Here is a 27,457-nt window from a genome sequence, read left to right on the forward strand (position 1 = left end):
ATGGTGCCCAGCCTATGTCCTGCCCTCCTCCTCCTCCTGCAGGTAAGATGCTTCTAAGTCCTCTTTTCCCAAAAGGGCCCTTCTGCCTTCCTCCCCATCACCCCTCCACACCCTGCACCACTCGCTTTCTCCACAATGACTTTTCCATTTCTTTGAAGGAAGGGAAAAGTAAAAGGAGAAACCGCTACACAAAGGGCCCTCGGGAGAATTCCTCCAGTTGAGGCACGGGGGCTTGGCAAGAGCTCACGGGGGCTTGGCAAGAGCTCACGGGGGCTTGGCAAGAGGTCACGATGGCCAAAAGCTAGGAGGGAGGGGGCTGGAGTCAGTGAAAGGATCATTAAAGAAGGGGAGACTTGCAGCCAGGTCCTCCCGAGCGCAGCCCAGCTCTCCCAGCAGCTCGCTGCCTCACACCTCCCAGTGAAACCAGCTGCCACCAGTTTTCCTTAGGCTGCTAGGAGGGGGCAGCTGCGCTGGGGGTGTGATGGATGGGGACAACACAAACGCAATGCCTAATTGTTCACCTCTTAATTGATTTTCTAAAGAAATCTCTCTTTTTCCCCCCACCTGCAAAGCACAAGACTTCCCTCTCGAAATTGCTCACTGTGGAACTGTAGCCACCACTAATTTTGCAGCTCTGCACAAAATGCAAATGCTTTGTCAGAAGCAATATTCCCTCTCCTCGAGGGCTCATCAAGAAAAGAAATGTTCCCAGCCCAAAGCATGTTTAAATCCTAAGCCTTAGGGAAACAAGGAGATGAAAGGGTTTCCAACCTAACCTATATAGGCAGTTAAACAAAATTACCAGGTTTTTGATTAAACCTGTGTCAGAGGGGGTTAAAAGACAAAATTTGCCTGGCTCTCTGCAAAATGCTGTCTTGGTGGCCTGGTTGTGACTGCAGAGTTAAAAGAGCAGAAAAAGCAGCAGGTCAGCCCCCCCCCCGTTAGCACCGCTGCGGTTTGTACCCCATAGGCTGGTTTCTCACTGTGCATCGCCAGCCCTAAGAGCAGGGAAGAGTATTTAGCTGCACCTTTGGGACAGGAAAGTTCTCACCTAAGTGATGAGAGGAGCTGATATGCACCAGGCGACCTCCTTGCCAAGTTGGTGTTGCTTTTAAAAGCTCCTCTTTAGAGCACCTGCTTTCTCCTATGGCTGCACACCCCAAATCCTGCTTTATAGGAGCTCTTTTGTGGTTGTATTCCCCACTTCAGGATTTGTTTGGTTCCCATGTAAGAAATGAAGATGAGACAGGGCAGGATCTCTTCCCCCCAGACCAGGTCCTCCTTGATCGATATGTGGGGACACTGTTGGCAAAGCTGCAAACCTGGAGCAAGAGGGGCAGGGTCTGAGATGGTGACAGAGAGCATGACAGCTCTCAATAGCTACTGTATGAGCAAAAAGTGGTCCGAAAGAGAGCCCAAAGGTGCTGAGATATAGCTCCCATCCCCTGCTAAACCTCCTCAGGCTCAGGGGTTTCCCTAGGTGTTCCCCAAGGACGGTATCGTAAAGATGAGGGGCCAAATCCTCGAAAAGGTTCCAGAGTTTTAGTGCAAAACCCCCCCTGCGCTGAGGCTGGGACCAGGAGGGGAGCACGAAAACCAGCCCAAGCAAAGAGAAGTCTTTCCCAGCCAGTTCCAAACAGAAACACCCAATTAACAAAACAGCCCATTTGCAGTCAAATTGTCTATTTTTTCTTCTGAGTAGATGCATTCAAAATTCAGACCTTTTCCCAGCACAATCCCAACCCTGTCCTGGGGACAGCATGGGCTAAAGGACCATGAAACTCCAGCCTTAAGTCAGTGCGTCCCTGCAGCCAGGCATACCCACAGCAGCTTCCAGCCTGTGAGTGCAGAGACCTGCAGCAGTCCAGCACCCACAGAGAGCTCAGCAGGGGCTAAGCTCCCCTGCTTGGGAAAGTTTTGCAGCCTGCACATCCTTGGGCTGGCACAGCTAAGGTGTCCCCCACGCATCTGGCCAGCAGCTCCAGTTTAGCACCAGGTTGTTCACCTTGCCTTGCTGGGTAGACATCCCTTGGGGGGTCAGACAGACAGACCAGGAGACAGGCAGCCAAACTTGCTGCAAAATGCTCCCTGGCACCCTGCAAGTCGTCTAAACAAACTAAACAAGTGATTAAAAAGAAACAGTTCACCAGCAGCTTTGTCAGGAACTGATGACATTTCTGGGGCTGATAAAACTGTCTGCAGAAGCATTTTATGAAAAAACAGAGTTTGGTGCTGGGGGTGGGGTAGTTTCCCCTCTCCCTTGTTCAGCTCCAGCAGCAATAAGCCCAAAAACCACCCCCTACCCCTCTGATGCTCAAATCATTGCGTAAGATGTGGAGCTGCAGTAGCAGGACATGCTGACCCTGGGGATCTCTTCCAGTCCTCGCTTTCCTTAAAAGCCGGCGTTGATTCAGTGTGTATGAAATTATCCCCGTGGTTTCGCATCTCCAGTGAAGAAGTGAATGGAAATGGCACAGCCTGTTCCCAGAACAGCTGCTCTATTGCCATAGGATGAATATATAGAAATACGATGAGAATTCAACCCTGCCCTGAAATATAGCTCTCCTCACCAGAAATCCTGCACAAGGCTGGCCCAGAAGTTTGTTACAAGCAACAATCTCAAGCTGAGGTCTGAGTCTGCAGCTTTTAGAGAGGCTGCATCTGTGGTTTTATCTTGGAGAACAGCATTTGGACCCAAAGGAAAGCACAAATCATTAGTATGGGGTTCCCTCAATAGAGCCCAGGAGCCGTTGTCCAACGCTTGAGAGCTGTCACTCATGAGCGGGTGGCTCTTTCTGAAGATTGTATAACATACCCAGAGGCCCATCTGTTGTTTTTCCTTTCTTCCCTAACTGTATTTTAAACTAATAGAGACCCTCCTTCTCTGCAGTGTCCTGCTTTCTTAGTGATTCACCCACCCAGAAGCCATTGCCTCCTTTCAGATGGCAGAGGACGAAGGGTGTTGGCCTTTTGCAGATCACAGTCCCTCTTCCACCCTGAAATCCTGTACTATTTGCACTGTAAAGGCAACAGCAGAGGCAGCTTTAGCGTGGCCAAACTTTCCCTAGCTGTGAATGCAGATAAACTGGAGGAAAATTATGGGTGAATTAAACAGTGGATATTCAGCCCAGGGTATGACCCTAAAATGGTGATGGGTGAAGGAGGGCACTTGGGGCAGCCAAGGTGTGGGTCTTGGGAGGCAGCTGGGGAAAGCAAATCTCCAATCCCAAAATGAAAGTATCTGCAAGTGCACATGAGTCCCATATGTACAATCTGCAGGAGAGTTTATCACAACCACCTTAGAAAAACAGCCCTCTCCTGAGCTTGTGTCTGTCCTTCCAACTCTTCTTTAGCAGCCCTTGGCAAATCCAGATGCTGCAGGAGCTGCTTTGATTCACGTGGCTGATTCATGGGGAGAGTGTCCCTTTCCCCACCTTGTTTGTGCCTTTAGCTTCCAACATCTGAATGCCATTATTCTTTTTTTAACCTGTCCCCAAAAATCCATGCCCCTTTTGATAGATAAATGAAGTCAGAATTATTTATGGCAAGCAAGAGAGACCAGACCTTAATCCAGGAAAACCTTTAATTGCTCATAAATCAGGTTTTACAGGGCATCCATGTAGCCCTGATTGATATTCTTTTGTTAGGATCTGCATCCAACACGCTCAGAGAGAGAATCCGAACAGAATAAATACTCACACCAAAGCCTCTGTCTACACGCAATGGGGGGCTGGCCCTCTAATATGACTAAATTAATAAATTCAAAGATTTTAATGCCAGATGGAGGTGTTCTCACTGCCTGCTCTTCCCCCTGAGTAACATCAGCCACAGAAAATCCCCCCGTGGCTCTTGCTTTGCGCCTCGTTCTGCTGCCTGCGCTTTGCCTTGATGTCCTGATGATAGCAGCACTTCTGATACGGCTTTATATGAAAACAAGTGAAGGAGCAACGGGGCGCTTGTTAGTAAAGAGAGGGTCTCGGAGAAACTTTGAGCTCAGGGGGTGGCAAAGAAGGTCACTGTCAGGGCTGAGGCTGGGGGCTTTAGAGGGGGTCCTTCATGGGCCAGATGCTCCCAGGGGTTTCATTCGTGGCTTGGACTGGAGATGGGATGTGTCCAAGTGATAGCCCTCGAGGTGGAGGCGGTAAGAAGCTCATCAGCTGCAGAAGTCGGTGCCTGGAAGACAGAGGAGACAAGGGCAAAGGGATCCCCCACAGTGGAGTGAAAGCAGGGGACAGGGACGGCTGGGCAGCAGGGGCTGGAAGCACCCTGGCCACCTCCAAGCACGTTTGAGGGGGCAGCTCTTTCAGTCAGGCTTTTCAAGGCCATCTCCAGCCTATGGCTGCAGTGTCGGCAAGACATGCTGCACCATTCCCTCCCTTCCCGCGTTGTTGGTGTTGCTCTGCCGTCCGAGGCTGGCATCCAGCTCTTTTAACATTCACTGCATTTAACACTCAAAGTCTGGCACCTTTTTCTGCAGGCTTGGGGCCAAGAGCAGGCTCAATCCCAGCCTAAAACCCTGAGGAACCTCAGCAAAGGTCCAGGGCAGAGACTGTGCCCAGCCCTTCCCCTGCCCATGTGTCCCAGGAGGTCTTTCTTCTTCCACACCAAGTGTCACAGGGGGGCAGCAAGCTGGGGAGCAGAACTGATGAGCAAGAAAGGTCCCTACAGCAAGGACAACTCCAAGGTGGCTGGTGTTGACCCCCTTGCCAGGGAGGTCTCGGTGGCCGTCACCATCCATCAGTCCCACTGACCTCTCCAGCTTTGTGCAAAGCCACTGGCTCACGCTGCTTCGTCCTGTTAATCGCTCCGCTCTCCAATTACAGCCCTGTCAGAAGTGGAAAACCCAAGCCCCATCTTAGATTGCTAATTAGGCTACGAGCCATCTATCTCGCTGCTCAGAGCTGTCAGCCCTTCCTGCCACGCAGATCCGATCTTGTTTGAGGCAATAAGATATCAAGGGGCGACAAGCCTGTCTCTGGGTAGTACGGTGCGGGGGTTGATGTGAATATATTAATTAATATCTGTGGATTGCTTAGGAGAGGGAAAGCACTGCAGGGGGACATTAATTCCTAATTGTTATTAATTGAATTTTGCTGCTAGGTCAGTGGCAGGTCACAGAGACTGATGCCGTGCACGCACGTGCGTGACTTTGATGCTCGCACCCATACCAGCAGTGAGATTCTCAGCCTCCTCGTGCTGAAGAGCAGACACTGGCTCAGCCCACTGTGCTGCATCTCCTGGCCCAGGGGACCTGCCACGCTGTGCCCCTCACGGGCACAGGGAATGTCTCCGAAAAAGCGAGTGGCATTGCATCAGGATACAGCTAGTGGGTCTAGATAGGAGTGACCTGCCCTACATGGTGCAGCACAGCCTGAGCGACCTTAGGCAAGTGGTACTCGGTGCCTCAGTTTCCCTTCTGGGGCAGCCTTGAGTTGGTGGGTGGTGGGACACTGACTGCAGCTGGTGTTTGCAGTGTGTGGGATGCAGTAAACACTGGAAGAGCATCAGGTTTTGGTGTCTGAGCCGTGCAACAAGGACTGGTGGGAGCCGGCTGATCCCGCTGCAGGAAACATGGGGGCGAAAGGAAGGAGCTTGCTGCTCCATGAGGTCCGAGGTTAGCCCAGCACCATCGGCGCCTGCTGTGATGCCTCCCGATGCATAAAACGGAGATGTTTGCAGAGCCTGGAAGGGAGCTGGGCAGATGCTGAGGCAATTGGTGGCTCCTGATGGAGGAGAAGCTGCTGCCAGTGTAGGGCCTCACGGGGCCCGTGCAGCTCCCAGTAGAACCATCAACCCAGTGGAAGCAACCCTCCGGGCTGGCCGGGACCTCTGTGCAAAGCAGCTGCCTCTAGAAAAGCAGATTGGTTTTCTTTCCCCTGCAGCTGACTGCTCAGCTGAAGCTCTCCAGGATTTTGGCAGTCTGAGAGAGGTCGTGGAGGTGTTCTTCACTGCAGAGCATGATTTGCTGCAGCCTATGTCAAAGCAGGGCAGGAGGGCAGAGGGACATGGCTCCTCTCTGGCCCGAGCATGACCCACTGCTGTTTTGGGGCTGTTGAGGTGTGCTTGGCTCCAGCTCAGCCATGCTGGGACCTTCTGGGCACCATGTGGCATCTTATGGCAGCAACGCTCTGGCAGGTGAAGCTCTTCAAGGACGAAGCTTTGACCTATTCTCTCTGCAAAGCATGGGGAGGGGTTAAAGTAACCCACAAAGGGCAACACAGACAAGAGCTCGACCGTCAGGGTACCAGATCAGGATCTTTTTGGCTTGTGCAAAACCTCCTGCAGCTGCCACTTTCCCAAGCTTGTCCCCCTCGAGCTGGGGCTGATGGGAGTGTGAAAAAACCTCTGCCTCTGTCAAGAGCATTGGCCACATGGCAGTGAGACAAGACTCAGAGCCTGGTAAAAAAGCTGTTAGGGTCTGTTGTGTTTTGGGGAATCTTTTTCTTTCTTTCTTTCTTCCTTCTGTAGCCGTTTCAGCTCATTTACAAAGCCTGCAAAGAGCCAGGGACTGCACGCCATCCATACTCCCCTCTAGCTGTAGCTTGGTCCACGCTGCTGCTCAGTGCCAAGACCTCTCCCTGTGTCTGGAAGGAGAACAGGCACTACCAGGCTGGAGCAGGCTGCAATTAGGAGAAATACATCCAATTAACACTTGAGAACCCGTTCAGGTAGGCAAACCATCTCATCTCCTTTCGGGAGGAACCCTTTTAGTCTCAGCTACCTGTGCAAAGAGCCAAGTCCGGCAGACACCAGCTGCAGGCACCAATGCAGAGGGGAGCCGACCCTGCTACACGTCACTTACCCCATGTCTGGAGTTTGGGTGGCCTCAGCTTGTGATAAAGAGACCCAGGAGGTGCCTGGTTGCTGCAGGACCAGCACAACAGGAGCCTCATGCAGCACCCGCGCTCAGGGCAGGGTTTTGCTGCCGGATCCCCTGTGCCATCTGGAGCAGTCATAACAAGGAAGCTATTCTCAGCTCGATTTATACGTCTGCCTGACATCTCTCTTGCTGTCAAAATCAGCTTTGCAAAGCAGTAAATAGTTGTTTGGAAAAGAGCAAGTGGGTGCTGAGCTTGTCTCCGTGTCTGAATAAATCCCCCCATGCTTCAGTATTGCTGGGTGTGCCAGCAAGAGCAGCCAGCGTTTACACAGCTAGAGGGCAAGAGGAGGGCCATCTTTTCCCTACCCAGAGCAGTTCTGAAGGTAAATGGCACTCAGGAAGGGACATCAGGCACTGGGGACCAGCCTGGCTGGTGGGGAAGGAGGAGAGTGTTGTTCATTGTATTGGCTCAGCACAGGACGGAGTCCGAGCCCACCGCCCTGGGGAGCTGGGAGCTGGCTTGCAAGTAGAGGAGGCTGCAGCCTTTCCTGCCTCCAGGCTCAGGTTTGAGTTTCCCAAGGGATCTGTACGTGCCTGCATTTCGGGGCACGGCTCTGCCGTTCAGTCAGTCAGCAGTGAGGTTTCTTCCAAGGGGTTGGGTCAGTCCTTGCAGGGCACACTTGGGGTGAGAGAGGTGGAGTCCAGCCTCATCCACCATCGGCATTTGTCCCCTGGGCAGAGGGGCTAAGCCCGTGCCACCTGTCTTTGAGCCAGAAGAAAAAGTGGGCAGCTGCTTCGTTAGAAAGCTATGTGTTTTGCAAAACAGCAGGTTCCATCCTTCCCTCATCTGCCTCCCTGGTGAGCCTTGGGTCTAACAGCACTGTCCCGCTGCCATCTTCCGCTTGTAATTGCCTTCCTTGGTTTTGGTTTCCCCAAACTCCTGCAAAGGCACAATAATTCAGTAGCAGCTTTTCCAAAATAGCTCCCCATGCAGACGGCGTCGATGGTTTTCACTTGGAGGATTGCTACAGAGCCATTGGGGAGCTGCTCTGGAGAAGGAGTGGGATAGATCCTGATCAATACTTCCCAATGCAATGGGAATGTCAGTGTCTGCAGACAAGCCTTTCTCCTGAAAAAAGGCTTTAGCCAGAGCCAGTTGACTGTGGATCAGATCTCCTTAAGGATGTGTATTAGCATCTTCCCACTGACAGCTTACAAGGCTGTGATTTTAATAAAGCATTGAAACTCTGAGCGTGGTGTCAGGCTTATCATGTTTCCCCTGTCTGCTCTCAGGTTGCAAAGATGCTAAAACTGTCGATTAAATTGCTAAATAGCAGAAGCTCCACGACCAGCAGGGGTTGTGCAAGGCTGCAATATGGTTGCTGAGGGGTATATTTGGGGCAGGAGAGGATCAGTGGGTGGGAAACAAAGAGCATCAGTCCCACAGCCCCGGCCTGGATAAGCCCAGCTCCTCTGGGCTGGGAAACCCATCCTGCAAATGGGTACATGTCCACCGTGCAGCTTTGAGGGGCGGCATCCACCAAGACGTGGACAAGCTCAGATCTGACTCAACCAGTGCTGTGTTCAAGGAGGGACTGGAGGCTGGGGAAGCGACATATTGCACATATAACCCTGCCTGCGGTCTGCTCTTCTTCCCTGCAGGTGTTTCTCCTCGGGAATAGCCCAGTTGCAGCCTCCATCCAAGAGCAGTACTGCGAGAGCCTGCCGCCTGTCACCAACCACACGGGTGAGTGTCCTGCGTCCCCAGGCCACCCTAGTCATACCAGGGGACCCAGCAGGGTATGGCTGGAAGAGGGTGTAGGGGGATGTCTCTGGGCTGATATGCAGCTGCCCAGCTCCTTTTTGGGGGGAGGCAGGATGTGCTGAGGCTGTGATGCAGCCCCCGTGCTGGCTGCTGCAGCAGTCTCTTTGCAGGGTGGTAGTTGAGGCAGGTAGAAAATGCAGAGCTCAGGAGAGCTAAAAAAAAGAGAAAATAAATGTCTGTTGGGCTGGGCTTGAGGAGGAGAAGGGAAAAGAGATATCTGTCCAGCCCCTGCTCCTGTGCTGCCCATTCTCTGCCATGCCCAGGGACACCAGGACCTTTGTCACCTATGCCCACCCCCCTCTGCCATCTCCCTGCCCAGGGGTGACAACTGGAGGTTGTGACTTTCTGCGGAGACCACATCACCAGTGCAGTGTGGCCACCGTGTGCTCAGGACTCGGCTACCCTTGATCCCTCAGCACTCTAGATGTGTGCCACTGAGCCCTTTGGGAAGCCACCAGCCACGAGGAGCTTCTGGGGACATGGCCATGGCCAGGACTGGCTCAGCTGAGCTGGGTGAGACCAGCAGGGTCACAGGCAGCTCACTCCTACTCAACACCCATACACAGGTTTGCGTCCAACCAGGTCAGGCTCAAGATGTGTTTATGCCAAAACTGGCTTTTGGCCTATATTCAAGATGTGACTTGGGTGTCACCTCAGCAGTGACAGGTCTGGCTTAGTGACAGGTTTTGGCAGGGGGGGAAGGTGGCTCAGGGAGATGAGAGGAGCTCACAAGGACAAGGAGAAAAGTCCTCCCCAGCTCAGGGATGTGGTAGAGTTCGTTTTCCCACAATTGAATGAAGACCTGAGCAGGCACCAAGCAATTGCCTGGCTTGCCCCAGTCCCTGCTGCTCAGAGCAGCTGTCTCCATCAGGGTGACGGATGGCCACGAAGGCCTGGTGCTGATGGATGGCTGCCCACCACCCGGCTCCCAGTAACAGCAGCATTTAAAACTCCTTCTTAAAAAGTTACAGCTTGGCACAGCTGATTCAGTGCCTGGCTGAGCCCAGGCCACCAGGGCCCTGCAAGGAGCATCCCCAGAGCATCCCCAGCCCAAGAAACGGAGGCAGAAAGCTGAGGGAGAACGAGGCTGCCAGTGGAAATGGAAATGCCTGTTTGTCTCCAGCCTGGGCACAGTGCAGACAAGAAACCTGGTCATCACTCATGTGCTTTGCTCCCTGAGAGTTTCATCTCTCCACTTGGCAAGGTGGTTGTTCTTGGCCATTTTACGCTGTGATAAATGGCATTTGTTTTCTTCTTACTCACCTCCCCTAGTGCGACATGTGTCCAGCTCTGTGGGCTCTGACCCCAGTGCCTCTGACCCCCAGAAGCACCAGCCAAGCACTGAAGGGCCCTTTTGCAATGCACAGACCAGCTGGTGGCAAGACCTAGGGCAGCAGGTCCCTGAACATCCTCGTGCCCAGGTAATGGCCTTTGTGATCCACTGCTGGAACCTCCTGAGCCCAGGGGAGAGGGCAAAAAGGGGGAGAATTTCTGCCACGGCTTTGCTGATGGATATGCCTTACGATCGCCACCACCCTAAAGCAGTGGGTGCTGCTTTCCGCAAGGATTGGGCTTTGCTCAGTAGGGATTTATTAGCGTGACTCCAAGCAGGATTTAGTGCACCTCGGTGCCCATCACCCTGGGACAGGGGAGCACAATATGCCAGGCTTCAGATTTGCAAAATCTCCAGCACCTCCATGCATCTGTCCTGTCATCCCCGAGTAACTCATTCATTTGGGATGGGGCTGGCACATGAGATAGCCACTTCCAGCTCAAGAAGGGGGCTTAGAACAAGAGCTACAGATGAAACTAATTGTCTTACATATGCTGCTTGGTAAGTGGAGCTTAGTGCCAGCCCTCATCCCTGGGGTCCATTTAAGCCCTGCCTGATTCAGGCAGTGATTCCTAGGGAGGGATATTTACAAAACTGGAAACTTTCTTTCGAGGCTATTTAACGTGGAGAGTCGTTAGGATGACGCTAATGAGAATTGCAGTGAGGCCATGAGACTTAATTTGTTACTGTCTGCATAACCCTTGGGTAATGGCACATGCCGATAACACGAGCCCAACGGTCCTCCAGCGTGCGGCTCAGCAGGGCATCAGTTGGATGCACGGAGGGGCCCTGCCTCGTGCCCGTGTGCAGCATCCCTTCTCCGAAAAACAGCCCAGCATGGGTTCTTCTCCTGTCTCGGGTCACCAGTCCCTTCATTATTTAATCTCACACTTTTTAATGGGAATGCATGGCTGGACAGTGATATCACCAGGGTGCCAGCACTCTCCGAGGTGTATGCACTGAGCTGGAAAAGTCTCTGCTCGCAGCAGCGTGGTGGTGACAGATCCGGGGTGATGCTCACCAGGCTGATGGGCTGCAGGCATCGCAAGCAAACCCTCATCCCAGGAAGCGAAGCAGCTGAGGCCCACAGAGCTCCCTTGTCCTGCCCTCTTATCAACACTGATTTACCCACGTTCCTCTGAGCACACTGTCCCCAACACAGGGCAATGTCCCTTGGCATTCAGGCTCCCTGCACAGGTGGGACAGTCCAACCTGATATTTTAGGTATATGTCTGAAATATCTCTTAGTGAGCTCCTGATTCTGGCCAGTGCTGGGACACATGGGCATCTCCACACAATTGGCCTCTCCATCAGAAGGGCTGCTTTCCTCAGTAGCAGTGAATATTTTCTCCTCCATGCAGAAATCACATCGGGCTTGACTTGGGGTCAACATGGTGCATTAGGAAAGTCGGGTCAGCTGCATCCCCAAACATCTGGAAACAAAGAACTTCCCAGATGAGGCTTGAAAAGGAATGCAGAGAGGATCAGCACCCCTTGTCCAGGGTGGATCAGTGCCTGTCCCAAGGGCTCCCAACCTACAGATTGCCTCAGACCTCAAATTTGTCTTCCTGATGATTTCAGCTCCCCGGGGTCTGTTACAGATTGCCTCAGACCTCAAATTTGTCTTCCTGATGATTTCAGCTCCCTGGGGTCTGTGCACAGCTGCTTCTCTCCTCACCCCGCCACAAAGCCCACCAGGGAGGGACAAGGTCATTTCACCCATCAGGGCAGAGCATTCCCCTGCAGCTGCAGGAACACTTCCCGACGTGGCAGTTCTCTGGAGAAGGAAGGGGGAATCTGAGCAGATGGGAAAGCCTCTTCTTAATTAGATGAGGCTTCTCCAAAGCAGCCCAGCAGAAAGCACTCGAGCAGAGCGAGCTCAGACTGCTCACGGGGTTGTTTTGCCGTTCGTAGCATTCAAGCTTGGATCAGCCCAAGGAGTTGGCACCCAATTGCTAATAGCCCCAGCTGCACGAGTCACTCCTTTAAGCTGTTAAACTGTTATCACAATAAATTGTTATCCTCAATCCCGTGTGTGTGCTCAGGGGAGAAAGGGGAGCACAGCTGATTCCTTCCCAGGTAAGAAACATTTCCTGCCACTGCAAGTTCGCCTAGAGCAAAGGAAAATGACACCAAAGCGAGGCAGAACTGAATATAAAGGTCTTTCTTCTTTTAACTGGAGGTTTTTTCAAGGAGGGGAAGAAAGCGTAGCTTTGCATTTAAATAAAGCAAATCAAGTTGGTCCAGATATAGCAAAAGCCTGGGGCTGGGAAGCACAGGAGAGCAGTGAGTGTTGACAGCATTTCCTTCGCGGGCACTTTAGCAGGCAGGTTTGGAAACATGTTTCACAGCAGGTGACAGTTTGACCAAGAGACTTTCCACCCACTCCAGCTCAGCTCCCCAAACCGCTGATGCTGCTCCAGCAGTCCCTTCTCGTGCCGCTGCTGTTTCATTCACTCCCTGAGTCCCCTGGGGAGAGACTGAAATTCAAATTCACAAAGCTCAAATTAACAACATCAGGCCCCTTTTCCCTTCAGCCTCATTGGCATCACTCCCACCAAGGCTTCCCACTAATAAAGGAGCTGAGCAGGGGCTGAAGAGGCAGCAACAAGTTCTGTCAGGGTCTTAGCACCAGGGGAGAGCAGTGATACTGGGGCAGGTTTGGGAAACAAAGAATGTGAACTCACCTATGTGGAAAATCACAGTATTTTTAAGTTTATACTAGTATTGATAAAGCCATACTGCTCCATCATCTAGGAAACAGCGATGTCAATAGAAACTTGCTTATATTCATAGATTTTATTGCAGTGGAGGAGGGAAGAAGGTGATGAGGTTTTCTGGTAGGAAACAGTGTCCTGGCACATCTCAGCGTGAGCAGCAGCTACGATAGTTAAACTGTACTTTGGACTGGATGCAGTAAAATCGTTGCCAACTACTCCATTCGTTGTAGCCAAACTAGAAGTCTTTCCTAGGAAAACTCTGCCGGTGAGGGATTATGCTTCTTTGATCACCCACCAGCACAGCCCAGCCAATACCAGGGAATAAACCACTTGCTGCTACCCTTGGTAATAACACAACTGTGACTACTTTACAGGTCATATCAGGAGAACAAGATATGCCCCAAACCCCACCCATTACCCTACATATTCAATAAATACACATGCTCCACAGAAGCTGTACGTAGGTCAGTCTTAAGTAACGACATGGAGCAGATGCATCAAATACCAATGGCAGAAGCTAGGTTTCATGACTCCTATTTATTCTTCTTCAGAACAGCAGCAAAGACCCAAGGGGACCGTCAATGATGGTGAATAGAAACAAGCCGAAAATTCATTACAAAGACACTTTGCTATCATAATGCTTAACTAGCCTGTGTAATTATTTTACATTGAGGCTCGTGGAACCTGAATGCTTGGGAGGATTACTGGGGATTTTTTTAAGGACTATACTCTTACAAAGGTAAATAGAAACACCCAGTGCTACTGAAAGCAGTGCTTGAGGTAGGGTGTAAGCAAGGATCTAAGTATTTTGAGACAGCTGTGGCTCCCAGACATGCTGAGTACCCAAACCTGACCCAGAGAGAAAGCAAGCAGCTCCACCACACCAGTTTCAACGCCACATTAACATAAATTGTCCCCCAATGCCCTCTCCCTCAATGTCTCAAGGTGTTACTCAAGCATTTAGCACCTGTGTGGCTCCGCAGCTGGCGTTCAGCAAACCTTCCATGGCACATCAGCGCCTTGAAATAAGAGGATCACCCCAAAGACCCTTGCTTTGGGGCAATAAGGTGTGAAATGGCTCCTTCTGCTCCACCAGTGTGGTGGGGCTACCTGGGAGGGACAAACAACCTTTTGCACACTGGCTGCAGCAAGTATATTTTGCTTAGATGTGGAGACGAAGCCCCATTTACCAAACAAAGCGCTGCAGCAGGGACACCTTCAAGGAGCCAAAGGCTTCAGCCTGCTCAAGAGGCAGCAGCGGCAATGCAGTCACCAAGGACGATAGGAATGGACAGAGATAATTGTGGTTGAGTAAGAGCTCAGGACAGGTAGAGATGTGACCTTTCAGCTGTTACTCAGCCTCCTGAGATGCCTCAGATAAATAGTCCTATCACTCCCAACCATGGGAATGAGCCTCTGATTCAGATTTCCATCGTCTCTCCTTGCCCTTCTGCATTGCACAAGAGGAAAGAGGCTTTGCTCTTCAAGCAGCCGTGCTTGCTGGGGGCATAGCAGCAAGCCGGGATGCTGCATCACTGCAAAGCTTTGCCTGGTATGAGATAAGAACGCCTTTACTGGCATGGTTATATCAGCACAACCTTTGCTTTACTCCTCTTCATACCATCCTACAAGTGATTTGATGGTACAATCATTCTTCAGACCTCCTGGCATCAGCTCAAGAGCACCGTGGCCACACATCTGGTGGCGCTGGCCCAGGATAAACATGCTCCGTCCTCTTTAAATTTGCTCAAAATCTTTTGGCAGATTAGCTGAGACTGGAGAGGTGTGCACTGCCAGGCTTCACACGGCTGCATGGCTTTAGCTTGGAGCCATCTCGGGGGCCTCTGTGAGTGGTGCAAGAAGGTTGGAGAAGGATATTTTACATAAACAGGAGTGATATTGCTATAGTCATCCTGAGACAGTCATTCTCATATAGTTGTCTCAGTGTAAGTCCCTGGGCAGGCACTTCTTTTCTTCAGAAGAAAGGAAATGCTTCTGTTGCTTCAAAGCAGCACAACCCAAAGGAGATCGGGTGAGAAGGGATTTGAGTGCCCCTACTCCATTCGTTGTAGCCAAACAGCCCCTGTGCCACATTCCTCATCTTGAAGCAGGACCAGCTCCTTTCTACCCCAAGTGCTGTGTTTCTGTGGGTGAGGGAGCCAAATCAGGGGGATTGGGTGCAGATAGGAAATTCATTGACCTTTCTGGCTGTGAAGCTGCAAAGACCAAAAGTGTCTGTGCAGCCAAGGGTGCTGAGAAAGCTGAAGCAGACATCTGCAGAACCTGGGAGAATAATCCCTCTGCAAATACGGATGGGCCGCAAAGCAGATATGGAAGCGTTTAGCACTGATACATATAATTTCCATGCTAAACAGTGCTCTAAGTGCCGGGAGCCATGTGCCACTGGGGAGCAGCTGGAGCAGACGGTCATGGGACATCGAAGCCCTCACGGCACTCATTGCCTTTGCTGTTTCACTTAACCCTTCACCAGTAGGAGGTTTTTCTTTTCTTCCCTATATGCTGGAGAGAGCAGAAAGAGCAGCATCTGCTTTCTGCAGCTTTTCTTCATCAAGCATTTCTCTAAATATATTACAGCCACCCACTAGATTAAAAACTGGTGGGACAGACCTCAAAAGGCTGCCTACAGCGGTGCTGGGGCAAAGCCTGCTGTGCGCAAGGTGATGTGCCAGGAGCCTCCTACAGCCTGGCTGAGCCTGACCTCTGCTCACCCGACTGCAGCCCCCAAAACTGAATGTCACCCCACACCACAACCCCGACCCATAGGACGAGGAAGGGGCTGAGTTTTTGGTGATGCTGTTCCACCTTCACCCCGCATCCCTGCCATGGTGGGCGTGCAAGACCCATCCACTTGGTTTGTCAACTGGTGGGTGTCCACAGCGCTTTAATGGGAGTGCCAAGCAGCATTCAATCACAGAATCACAGAATGTCAGGGGTTGGAAGGGACCTCGAAAGATCATTGAGTCCAACCCCCCTGCCAGAGCAGGACCACCTAGAGCAAGTCACCTAGGAATGCCTCCAGGTGGGTTCTGAATGTCTCCAAAGAAGGAGACTCCACAACTTCTCTGGGCAGCCTGTGCCTTGGAGAAACGTGGAGGTATTAAATCCAGACTTGAGCAGACATATAACAGAACAATGCCACCTTTGTCCGACCACAAAATTTCCACAAATCTGTTTTGGTTTTGGTTATTAATGGCATTGCTGTGGTTTTGTTTGACTGATAGAGAGCACCATTGCTGCCACTCTCTGGCTCTGCTGACTTTTAGTTACTGAGTCTTCCCTGCTTGTCCTCCCTGAGCAGTCTGCATCAGTGCCCCAGCACAGCCCCTGGGATGCAGGAGGTAAACTGAGGCATGAGGGGATGGGGAGAAAATGGAGTTTGTGCTCAGCCCCCCAGGTCACAGAGAGGGTTTTCAATGACTGCATGAGCTGCTCTGGGCATTAGCAAGCCCCATTTTTTCTGTGCTGGTTTATCCCACGTGAAGCCTTTCCTATTCCAGATAGGAAAAGATAATATTCCAGATAGGGTGGATAATAGGGAGAACGCCTGCAATTTAACTTTGTCCTTAGATGAAGCAATTACTGGTTGTCTTTTCTCTCCCTGGATAAATATTATCATAAAATTTTAAACAGGCACTTCCATTTCTGTGACCCTCTATTTCTCTGTCAAATTTGGGTCAAAACAACTAAGGAGCTCAACAAATGCTAATGGATGCAGATAAGCACAGACACGTACACTACACGTGACTAAATGCACCTTGTTTCCTAAGAAATACAGGCCTAAAACAGTTAACTTAAAGTGAAGGTTGCTGCAGCAACCATACACATTTACAAAGCTAAAAGCAAAGGTCATCGTTAAAATTAATTTCCCACTACAAGCTATGGAAGGCAGAAGGTAATGCTCACCACACTCTGGTGCTTCCCCAGCTCACATGCTTGAAAGTTGTTTTCCCTTGCAAAGATGCTTGAAGAAAACCCACTTTTTCTTTGCACTGAAAATTTGCTCTGAGAACAACCCAAGAAACCAAGGAACCAATTTTTCCGATAATCAGTGAAAACAAAAATTCTCCCATGAAAACCTGCATCATATTAATAACACAATATTTTGCTTTTTTGGTTCGGTCCCTCTTTATCCATCTCTATCCATAGGACGTTTCAGGAAAGGCATTCAAATAACAACCATCGAGCCTGGGTGGAAAGGAAACACTGTGTTCTCGCACCCAGAGAGCTGTGAATCGGGGTGTTTTGCCTTAGGAAACGGCAATGTCTGTCTCTGCACCAGCAGCACAAACATCTCTGGTAACCAGGAGTGGTTTGGACTGAACTCAGTCCCTTCCAGGGTTTGCTGCCCATCCATCTGCTGCCTGTCAAGGATTGTATTACATGGATATTACAGCCGTTGTGCTTCCTACCTCACTTTGAGATGTAGCTAGGACATATTTAGCTGCAGTACATGTTGTTCTAAATATACACAAATTGCACATAAAAAAGCCTGCAATCTGGCCTACCTAATGCCTATGTTAGCACACTCGTGTAGCTGGGAAAAGCACACAAGTCCTGCTTGAAATCTGAAATAGCAGCAGCAGACTTGGAGTTTTCTTCCTGGGAAAGACTGGAAGAAACCAACAGGAATTGCTAGGAAGGAGATCTTGCAGCCAGGAGGTGTGAGAGGGTTGGAGGGGCTCTGAGGAGCGTCCCACCAGCAGCAGGCTGGAGTCACCACTGGGAAGGAGAGCCTGTCTTATTGCTGGCTGTTGCAGGGCTGGATGCCAAATTCATGGTTGAAGAAAGGAGCAGGGTTGGAAGACCAGAGCCAGGGAACCCCAACCTGACTTGGGAAGCCAGGTCAGAAATACAGGCTTGTGCCAGAACTGGGCTTAACCCAGCTGCTCAGACAGGACCAGGGTGATAGTCATGGCCAGGATGGATCAACCATCCTTTGGGAGTCTCTGCACAGACCTCGTTTGGTGTCTGAGGCTTTTCTGGGGGCTGAGCTTGCAGCGACCCATCAGCTCAGCCAGCACTGCAGCCCCAGCTCTCCAGGCAGACCTTGGCCCTTCAACAGCCTGGAGGTGGCCCATGGTGGCCCACAGACCTCCACTAACCCTCTACTCTTTTTTTCCCCACAGGTCCCCAGTGCAACGCCTCTGTAGACCTGATCGGCACGTGTTGGCCTCGGAGTGCTGTGGGACAGCTGGTAGCTCGCCCCTGCCCTGAATATTTCTATGGCGTGCGGTACAACACCACGAGTAAGATGAGCAGCACTGGCGGGGACGTGGTGGACAAGGGGTGGGGGAGTTCAGAGATCCACGTGCATCAGCCGCTGGGGGGGCACAAGTGACAATACATCTCTGGGTCCAGAGGTCCTTGGGGGGCTCTGTGGGGTCCGTCAACTGAATAAGAGAAAAGCCATCATATCCCAGATTTCAGGGAGGGTGATTTCACAGCAGCACCTTTATAAGCAGGTCGTCCTGGAGGTGCTTCTGTGCAGGAGGAGAGGGCTGATGTCCCCATCTTGGGGGCAGGGGAAGAGTGAGCCTGCCCTGCTGTTGGAGGTGGCACAGAGGTCTGCAACACCCAGCTGAGCAAGGACTGAGTGACCTTGTGGCTCATCCCCTCCTAGCAGGAGTGACTGCATTGTCACTGCTGATGATGTGCTGGGAGCAGGGGACAAAGCAAAGGCACTTGAAAAGTGCCCAAAGCCATTCCTAGCACACAGTTGACCTTTTGACCACCCAAGTGCTGCTTCTGATGAAAGAAACATCTTGCTTCCCACAGAAAACATCAATTTTTCTGTCCCACACCTCTTTGCCACAGTGGAAGATCACATGCATATGGCTACTGCTTTGTGGTGCCTCTCATACCGTTGCAGGAGTCTCTTTCCATTAATCCACACTCATTCCTGCCTAAGAGCCATCCCCATCCCTGTCCCATCCCATCGCCCTCATGAGGCTGACGGTCTCTCCTGTTAATAGCACAAGCTCAGCATCACCCCAGTGCTGATGCTAATCAGAGACTGCTCGGGGGCTGTCGCGGCCGTTCCTTCCCAATTAGTCTTGTCGCTCACCGTCCTCACTGGGAGGCGAAGAAAGCTCCTGATGCAGGGAGAGAAGTGAAAACTTCACGCTGCCGTTGCAGCAGCACTCACGGGATGGCAGGTGATCGCTCGAGCAAGTGGCACAGAGGGGATGAAAAGGAGAGTCAAACTCATGCTGCTCCCACTGCATCTCGACAGTGGGAGGCAACAGGGTCCTCCAGTGCCGAGGGGCAGAGCCAAAGCCCTTGAGCAGGTCTGAAATGTTCCAAGGATTTCGGTTCTGCAATTGCGACCAAGGCAGCATCTGAGCTGGCTTCAAAGCAAAAGATGCCGCTGTCTTGATGTCAGTGACCCCTGCATTAGTGACAGTCATCAGGTCACATCTTTGTGCCATCCCCATGCACCGTTAACCCTTTGATGTCCACCCTCTCTTTCAGATAATGGCTACAGGGAGTGCCTCGCTAATGGGAGCTGGGCAGCACGGGTGAACTATTCCCAGTGCCAGGAGATCCTCAGCGAAGAGGTAGGACCTTGGTAGTCCCTCAGCCAGGCTCTTGGCAAGATGGTGAGGGACAGACAATGGAGGTTTGAAAGGCAACAGCATCCAGGCCAGGAATGGCCCCAGGGAGCTGTGGGCTGGGCGTGCAGCAGCATCCCAGGTATAAGGTTGCATGCAGCGTATACGACTCCCTTCTTGTTCTGCGTTTTCATTCTCTGCCAAAAATAAAGCCATACCTGTTTCCTTCCCTGTTAAAAATCCAAGAGGATTTGCAGTGTGAGGTCTCCTGGCCCCAGGCCGGCTGGGTACAGATCAGCAAACCCTCCAGCCACGTCGCCCTCCTCCAGCTCCCTCGTGACATAAGCATTCAGTGCAAACCCTGTCCCTCCCTGCTGGCGATGAAATAAAGGAGATGTTGAGGAACGAAAGAGATAAAAAAATGAGGACCAAGAATTACAAGCCCCTGAGTAGGTCAAGCCACCCCTTAGAGTAGAGGCAAAGAGATAGGGGCTGTTCATTTGCAGTTGATATCACCTCTGGTATTTAAGATGCTGATATCTCTTGTCAGGAATGGTTTTCTCACTCAGTTAATTGCTAATTTACAGGTTGGATGAGTGCCTAACAGCAGGAGGATCAATTAATTTAATTATCACTCACACCTTCCCCAGATCCCCTGCTCCCTCTGCCCAAATTCATCCCAGCCACTCAGCTGCCCCCAGGGCAATGGGGAATGAACTGAGACATCAGATGTCACGTTGCCAGGGAGCTCAGCTCGGCTGAAGTACAGCAGGATTTCCCCAGCGGATGGGTTGAGGATGTCCTAGTGCTGAGCAGGGGTGATGTAGGGGCAGCAACCACGAGCTACCCTGGCATGAGTAGGATGTGAAACGCCTGAGCCCTTTGCAGGGCCACGTTGGTGCCTCTCCTGCCCACATTAGCCCCATCCAACCAGCCGCGTCCCCTTCCAGCCCCATCTCCACTCTCCTGTGCCAGGTGGGCTCCAGTTGCTTTCTGAAAAAGGGCCCAAAATTTGTGATGCAGCTCTCGGAGGTGATGTGGTGGAGGCAGTGGGTTTGTGGAGGTACCTGGAGCTGCTGCTGACTCCTTCTCCATCCTCCCCCTCCAGAAGAAGAGCAAGCTGCACTACCACATAGCCGTCATCATCAACTACCTGGGGCACTGTGTCTCGCTGGGGGCCCTCCTCGTGGCCTTCGTCCTCTTCATGCGCCTGCGGTGAGTGACCCGACCTGCTGCTGTGTTCCTGCTGGGGGGACAAGCCCAGAGAGGTCACCCCACAGCCCTCAGGCTGGGGACAGCCCCAGCCCCTGCATTCTGCCATATCCTCCCCCGTGGACATTGCTCTCCAGTCTGGAGGGATCACGAGTATCTCAGGGTTGGTTTTCTTCTGCAGCTTTTTTTCTCCTGCTCGGTTATGGAGGCAGAGTGTCCTCCTCGATGCCTTCCACCTCCTGGCGTTTGTCCTGCCCACTTCGCCCAGAGCATGGCCCCAGCAGCTCACCCTTGGGGTCCCAACAAAGACATTCTGCTCCACAAACAGCCCTGTCTCCCAGCCCACATGTGGCTGGTCCTCAGACACCCGCCATGCTCTGATGGCCCCTTGTCGCCCCCTCTCCAGGAGCATCCGGTGCCTGAGGAACATCATCCACTGGAACCTGATCACAGCCTTCATCCTACGCAATGCCACGTGGTTTGTGGTGCAGCTCACGATGAACCCAGATGTGCATGAGAGCAATGTGGTAGGTGCAGCTCTGCTGGGCAGTCAGTCTGAGCCCAGCCCTGAGTGGCTGGGGTGTGTGGGGAGCTTGAGGATCCTAAAGATGAGGCCACAAAAGCAGACTGAGGAGCCAAACAGGGCTGCCTGGTGGTTGGAGGACAACTCAGGCTTATGAGAAACATGGGGTCTGTGTTGCTCTGTGCATCAGCTTTACCACTGTAACACAGAGCTCTGCTCTTCACCCTCCATGTCCCCTCCTAACCCACTCGGCAGGTCTGGTGCCGCTTGGTCACTGCTGCCTACAATTACTTTCACGTCACCAACTTCTTCTGGATGTTCGGCGAGGGCTGCTACCTGCACACGGCCATCGTGCTCACCTACTCCACAGACAAGCTCCGCAAGTGGATGTTCATCTGCATCGGCTGGTGTAAGTACCAGGATTTCCCCTTCACCCACCGGTACCCAGGGCTTTAGTGGTGAGTGATGCCCACCTCCATCCTCTGCTCCAGCTCTTCTTGCACCCAAATAGCTGAAAAAGGCTGCTGGGTGCAGGAGGATGGGATTTGCATATCATCTCACCCGGTGGTTTGCCCTGTGTGAGAAAATCCCTGTTATAGCATAATTTTGTGGAAACATTGCACCCCCAAGACTCATCTGTGTGTTCATCTGCAGGTATCCCCTTGCCCATCATCATCGCCTGGGCCATCGGGAAGCTGTACTACGACAACGAGAAGTGAGCCTAATTGCTCTCATTCCCTGTTCTCCTTTCTATCCCAGTTCCCCAGAGATCAGCTGTGCCAGGGGCTGTGGCAGGCACAGATCCTGCCTGGAAGGGTTGACACGAGGCAGGGTACATGGAAAGGGTGGGAGGAAAAAAAGATAATATTCTTCTGTTCTTTCTTTTATCCCACCTTTAGGCTCTCTGCCGCACAAGCCCTGCTGTAGCCGCCTACCGCTGCATTTTAGTCTTCAAAGGGCAAATGAGATTTTTAAGGGGGAAAAGGCAAGATTAAGCCAGAGCTCCTCCACTGTGTTTGTTAAATGGAGCTGGGATTTAATCTACCAGCAGAGATATAAACTACCACCACCTGAGCCATTTTCACGGAGACTTGCTAATAGAGGTCTTAACAGGCAGCTGAGAGCTCATCACACAGACAGGGAAGTTAAAAGGGGCCCATTTAGATGAACGACAGCTTGCCTTGGGTTTTGGTGCTAGTTTTGCCCCCTGACTTCAGCAGCCCTGTGCTGCACACGCAGGCACAGCACTGATCTAACAAAACCCAACAAGGTGCTCCCAGGACACGGATACACCTGTGTGTGCTCCTGCAGGGTTTGCTGAGGACAGAGCCAACCCAGACCCGTGTGTGTGTAAGGTCATCCCTGCTTATCCTACAATAACCAGTTCCCACATCCGCACGGGGTCTGTAAACACCCCCACAAGCCCCCGTGTGTCCTCCATATACTGGCTTCGCCGGGGAAGCTATTGCGTAGTGGCTACAGCAGTTTCAGAAGTAGGGCTTTCACCCTATGGACAGTAACTTACAGAGATTGTGCAAGGACAGAAGTGAATCCAGTCACTCACACTGCAGGCTTGTCCCCAACACCAGACGTCCCTGACACCCCTCGTCCTTGCCTTACAGGTGCTGGTTTGGGAAGCGAGCGGGAGTTTATACCGACTACATTTACCAAGGCCCCATGATCCTGGTGCTTCTGGTAAGAGCAAAGCGACCCTGCTGGCTAAATATGGGGTCCTTCCCATCTGCACATGGGATAAGGCTGTTCCTGAACAGGGTCTTGCCCTCTCCTTTAGCTTTGCTCCACTGCAGCTGGCTGTGCTGCCCCACAGCAGCAATGCCGCTCGCCCTGCAAGCCCAGCTCCCCTCACCCAACCTGCACCTTGAGCAAGTTCGGGCACCTAACACACAGTCAGAAATAGCGTGCATGAATCCTGCTGGCTTGGGGTGGTCTAGAAAGGGAGCCTAGAGACCTCGCTCTGATAGGGACGCTCCCATCGTCAGACTCCCACACGCATCAGTTAAGTCCCTCCATCCCTGCCCTGGCACTATTTGGGTGCAGGTGGGTACTTTGCCAAGCATTCACAGAAGCTTGGGGACCTCACCTCCGTTCCCTGATCCACATCACTTTGCTTGTGGCCCTTGGCTGAGCTGTGGTGCTTGAACCAGGGGTCATATAGAGCATTATTTGCTGGGAAGGGACAAAGAAGGGCAGTGGTGGCAAGTCACAAGCAGCAGTGCCTGGGGACCAGCCAGTGTTTGAAGGTGGAAATCTATGCACAAGGTCCCACAGCTTTTCCTCCCTCCTTGCCTAATGCTGAGAAAACCCAAGGGAGCACTAATCAGCAGCACCAACCAGCCTCGCTGCCTAATTGAGCCTGGTTCTCATTTCCCAGCCCGTCAGGTAGCCAGGCCACTTGTAATTTGTGTCAATTGTGCTCAGCTCCCAGCGCCACCTTCCCCACGCCCTCATTAGTGGTTTGGCAGCTGGGAGAGGGGCCAAGCGGCTCCTTGCTGTGATGGCAGCCACTCTCCCAAAATCCCTTCAGCTGTGTTATATTCCTGCTCCCCCTCCATCTTTTTCACTTTCTGTAACACTTGCCCTTTCTCATCAGTCTCCTGGTGTGCCTTGCTGCCCTGTTCCCTTGAACAAACTCCTAAATCTTATGGCTAAAGTGCTTTAAAAATGCTATGTGCAGATGTCCTGTTCCAGTGCATGGAAGGCTCAGGTTCAAGAGGAAACATTCCCATTTCCCCTGGCAGGGCTCCGTTGCCTCTGCTGAGGAAATGGGGGGAAAAACTGGGGGAGCAGACACTAACCAGGTGACCTCTTCCTCCCAGATCAACTTCATCTTTCTGTTTAACATCGTCCGAATCCTCATGACAAAGCTCCGAGCTTCAACCACGTCGGAGACGATCCAGTACAGGTAAGAGCGTGAGCGACCCTGCAGAAAGCAGACCTAGAAACGGCATTGGCATGATTAAGGGGGATAGGAACAGTCCCCTCAGCCAAGTATCATAGAGATGGGAGCATGGAGAGACATCTAAGAGCACCTCAAATGCTTTTTTGGAGACCCATGGCCATTGCATCTGGGGTTGTTGAAAAATCCTGGCCAGTGAGAGCTTTTGCCAGTGAGAGGCTGGATCTGCCTTTGAAGGGAGCCACTGGGAGCTGAGGTTTTTTGCAAAAGCCTGTTTTGGTGGGACCCAATCAGCTCACCAGCCTTGGAGCTGCAAATCGTGGCAAGGAGGTGAGAATTAAATCACCGCTTGGCAGCAAAGCAAAGGGCAAGAAAGGAGTCATGAATCGATGCCACCTCAAACACCTCCTCGTGGAGCTGCAAGGAGAAGGCAACACTCTCAGCAGCACCCAGCAGGAAGATTTAACCCTTCCCTGATTGGGAATATTTTGCAGACAGCCTGGGATGTGCACAGTCAGAGCAGCTCTCCAGAGTACCTGGAACAGGAGAAGACACAGTGGTCTTTATCAATGCTCTCTGGATCATTTTCTGGGCAAGAATCAGGGAATCTCACTGTGTGCTGGGTCAAGAGAAGCAGGTTTGGGGTGGAAGGTGACATTTTCAGCTGAGAACGGAAAGATTCAGATGTTATTATCAGGAAATGCCAGCTTTCCTCATCAGAGTATTGAGCTGGGATAATGATTCAGCTTGGGGTGAGCAAAGATGAAGGTTATTGAAATAAGCTAGTTGGCCTCAGTCAACAACTTTGAGAGACTTTTGGTCTTCCAGTATTTTCCTGATTTTGGCAGGGAAGGTTTTTCACCTTTGGGCAGAAGAACATTTTCATTTCCCAGAAACGTTTTGTGGGGCAGGAAAACCTGGAGAGTTTGGTAGGTCGTAAACTGTGCAGTCCTGTTTAAACCAGCCAAGGGACAGCTGGAGGTCTCCTGCTCACCTTAGACAATGGCTTTTGGTGCAGAGCTGCTGGACCCCCTGCTACCATGGCTGATCCCCTGGAGAAGCTACACTGATTTGTGTACTGAGCCTGAAGATGCTCATGTCCTTCCTTATTCCCAGCCCCTCCACACTACCTGCCAGTTTGTGTCAGTGGTTGTGGCTTTACTCCAGGTCAGCGACAGCACAGTCCCGGGCCCTGTCCCTGCCCAGCCCAGACCTGCCAGGGATGACTTTTCCTGTTTTCAGCTAATGTTGAAATCTGTCCATTAACAGGATTTTCAAGCAAAAACGGTTGACTTGGCATCATTCTTGTCCTCTAATCCAAATGAATGAGATGCCAAGCCCCAGTACTTCCTCCTGTATCAGCACTATTACTTTTCACAAACCACACTTGTAATCTCGTCAAGGAAAGATATCAAATTAATTAGATGAGATAAGTTTTTCATAAAAGCATGTGGAAGAGTGTGAATTATTTCACCCTCCTTAATTCCTTTTTAATCGAGCCTTAAATCAGCCAAGCAATCATTTCATGCCAGCTCAAGGTCAGGCCTCCACTATTCACTGCCCTTTTCTGGATGGAGAAGCCACAGAAGGTGCCCAGTGCTCAAACCAGCCCAGTCACCTGGGAATCGCATTGGAAAACGGCTCAACCCTGCTCTATCCTTCCCCGGTCACTGCTTTGCCCACATCCAGGCAGACCAGTCCCAGTCATGCTGGTACTGGGACTCCTCATGCCCAGGGCTGCACTGTGGCAGCTCAGGTCCATGTTTTCTCCCCAGGAAAGCAGTCAAGGCCACGCTGGTGCTGCTTCCCTTGCTGGGAATCACCTACATGCTGTTCTTTGTCAACCCAGGGGAGGATGAGATCTCCAGGATTGTCTTCATCTACTTCAACTCCTTTCTGGAGTCCTTCCAGGTATGGTCCTCAGCATTACCTTCCATCCCAGTCCCCCCACCAAGGGATGTGGAAGAGCCCATCCTGGCTGATGTCTTGCCCTGCTTCTGCTCCCTCCCAAAACCAGACATCCCCAAATCCCAGGGTTGCTCCAAAGCTCTCGAGCCTGGGGTGCCTGCTGGCTGTAGCTCTGTGGTGACTCTGCTGCTTGTCTTCTTCCAGGGCTTCTTCGTCTCTGTCTTCTACTGCTTCCTGAACAGCGAGGTGAGCACTGGGGGCTGGGGGTGCTCAGGGGGGTCTACACCCTTCCTTGCAAGCAGACACCAGCTCAGCTTGAGGCTCTGCCCCTGCCCAGGGCTTGGAGGGTGCTAGCACTCAATTCCCCAGCTGAAGGTGTTCGCTGATCAGAGTTGGCACTTTATCTCCTGCTCCAGGCACATCTGCAGCTACAGGTTGTGCCCAGATGGGAATGGCTACTGTTGGTCTTCTCCTTTGGAGGAAGAAAAATCCAACACGGAGAACAGATGCTCTAGGCGTGCACCTGTGTGACTTGGTGCAGCAGAAGAGCCAAGGGTATCCCCATCCCTGGGAAACCCTTCCCCAGAGTGATCCTCATACACACATGGGTAGCCGTGACACAGACAAGTGCACCTCCTGGGCTCTGACCAAAACACAGACAGCAGAAAGCAAAGGAGATGAGAGTAGAGGTCGATTCTGGGGCCAATTACTTGGGCAGCTCTTTCCTCTGCCTCTTCCCAAATGCTCTTGCACCTTTGCTGGCTTGGGAGGGTTTGCCCCAGATAAGCTCGTTTTGTTACCAAATCATATGTAATGGATGCAGGAGGAAAAGGGACTGGACGAGGGCTAGCTGGTGACCCAGTAGCATATCACGCCGTGCAATTCATGGTCCTTCATCTCTCGATCCCAGCGGAGCTGGCTGGGGATCTCAGTGTTCTCCCAGCCGCCTCCATTCAGTGCCCGTCTCCCAGGGCCATCCCGCACTGCAGCAGATGAAAAGGCATTTCTTCACTATTTACCTGCCACACAAAGCACTTGGGCTGTTGTAGGGCAGAACTAATGTTGAAGAAATGCCACTAGCATGAACCAGACAAGCCATAAAACCTCCCTGACTGTCACTCGCAGCTCTTCCAGCCCCTTGCAGCATCCAATGCAGTATGTAAAATGCTGGCTCTCCCGCAGAGCCCCCACCCAGATTTATTTCTCCCTCTTGTTTCCATTTTGTGCTCAGAGGCACTGTCGTTTGAGTTCATCTCTCTTCACAGCCGCAAGGGTTTCATTTCACTGGCATCACATCAAACAAGGCTGAGTGCCCTGGGAGGTGACAGGGGCTCCCAGGGCCCTCCCTGCCCCCCGGGGAGCTGGGCAGGGTTTTGGTAGCATTTTTGGCTGAAAAACTGAGGATGAGGATGGCTGGTGTCTCTGAACAACTTTGGACAGCTGTGTGGTAACTTAATGTACCCTCCTCTGTCTCACACGCTCGCAGGTCCGATCAGCTGTACGGAAGCGGTGGCACCGATGGCAGGACAAGCACTCCATCCGCGCCCGTGTGGCTCGGGCCATGTCCATCCCCACCTCCCCAACCCGTGTCAGCTTCCACAGCATCAAGCAGTCCACGGCCGTCTGA

General features: G+C 52.0%; 1 protein-coding gene across 2 annotated transcripts; it reads left to right on the forward strand.

The window, feature by feature from the left end:
* On the forward strand, window positions 1-27,457 carry CRHR1 (corticotropin releasing hormone receptor 1). Of its 2 annotated transcripts, XM_086478181.1 has the most exons (13): window positions 1-42; window positions 8,483-8,567; window positions 17,846-17,965; window positions 19,191-19,276; window positions 20,379-20,485; window positions 20,889-21,009; window positions 21,261-21,414; window positions 21,660-21,720; window positions 22,628-22,700; window positions 23,843-23,928; window positions 25,698-25,833; window positions 26,035-26,076; window positions 27,317-27,457. In XM_086478181.1, exons 1-13 carry the CDS (start codon window positions 1-3, stop codon window positions 27,455-27,457), a joined length of 1,254 nt encoding a protein of 417 aa, XP_086334307.1. The 2 variants fall into 2 exon arrangements, with proteins under 2 accessions (XP_086334307.1, XP_086334308.1); XM_086478182.1 differs by lacking the exon at window positions 1-42 and having other exon boundaries at window positions 8,495-8,567; window positions 20,379-20,489; window positions 20,824-21,009.

The sequence above is a fragment of the Leptosomus discolor genome, chromosome 25 (assembly GCF_034619465.1).
Source record: "Leptosomus discolor isolate bLepDis1 chromosome 25, bLepDis1.hap2, whole genome shotgun sequence".
Classification (NCBI taxonomy): domain Eukaryota; kingdom Metazoa; phylum Chordata; class Aves; order Leptosomiformes; family Leptosomidae; genus Leptosomus; species Leptosomus discolor.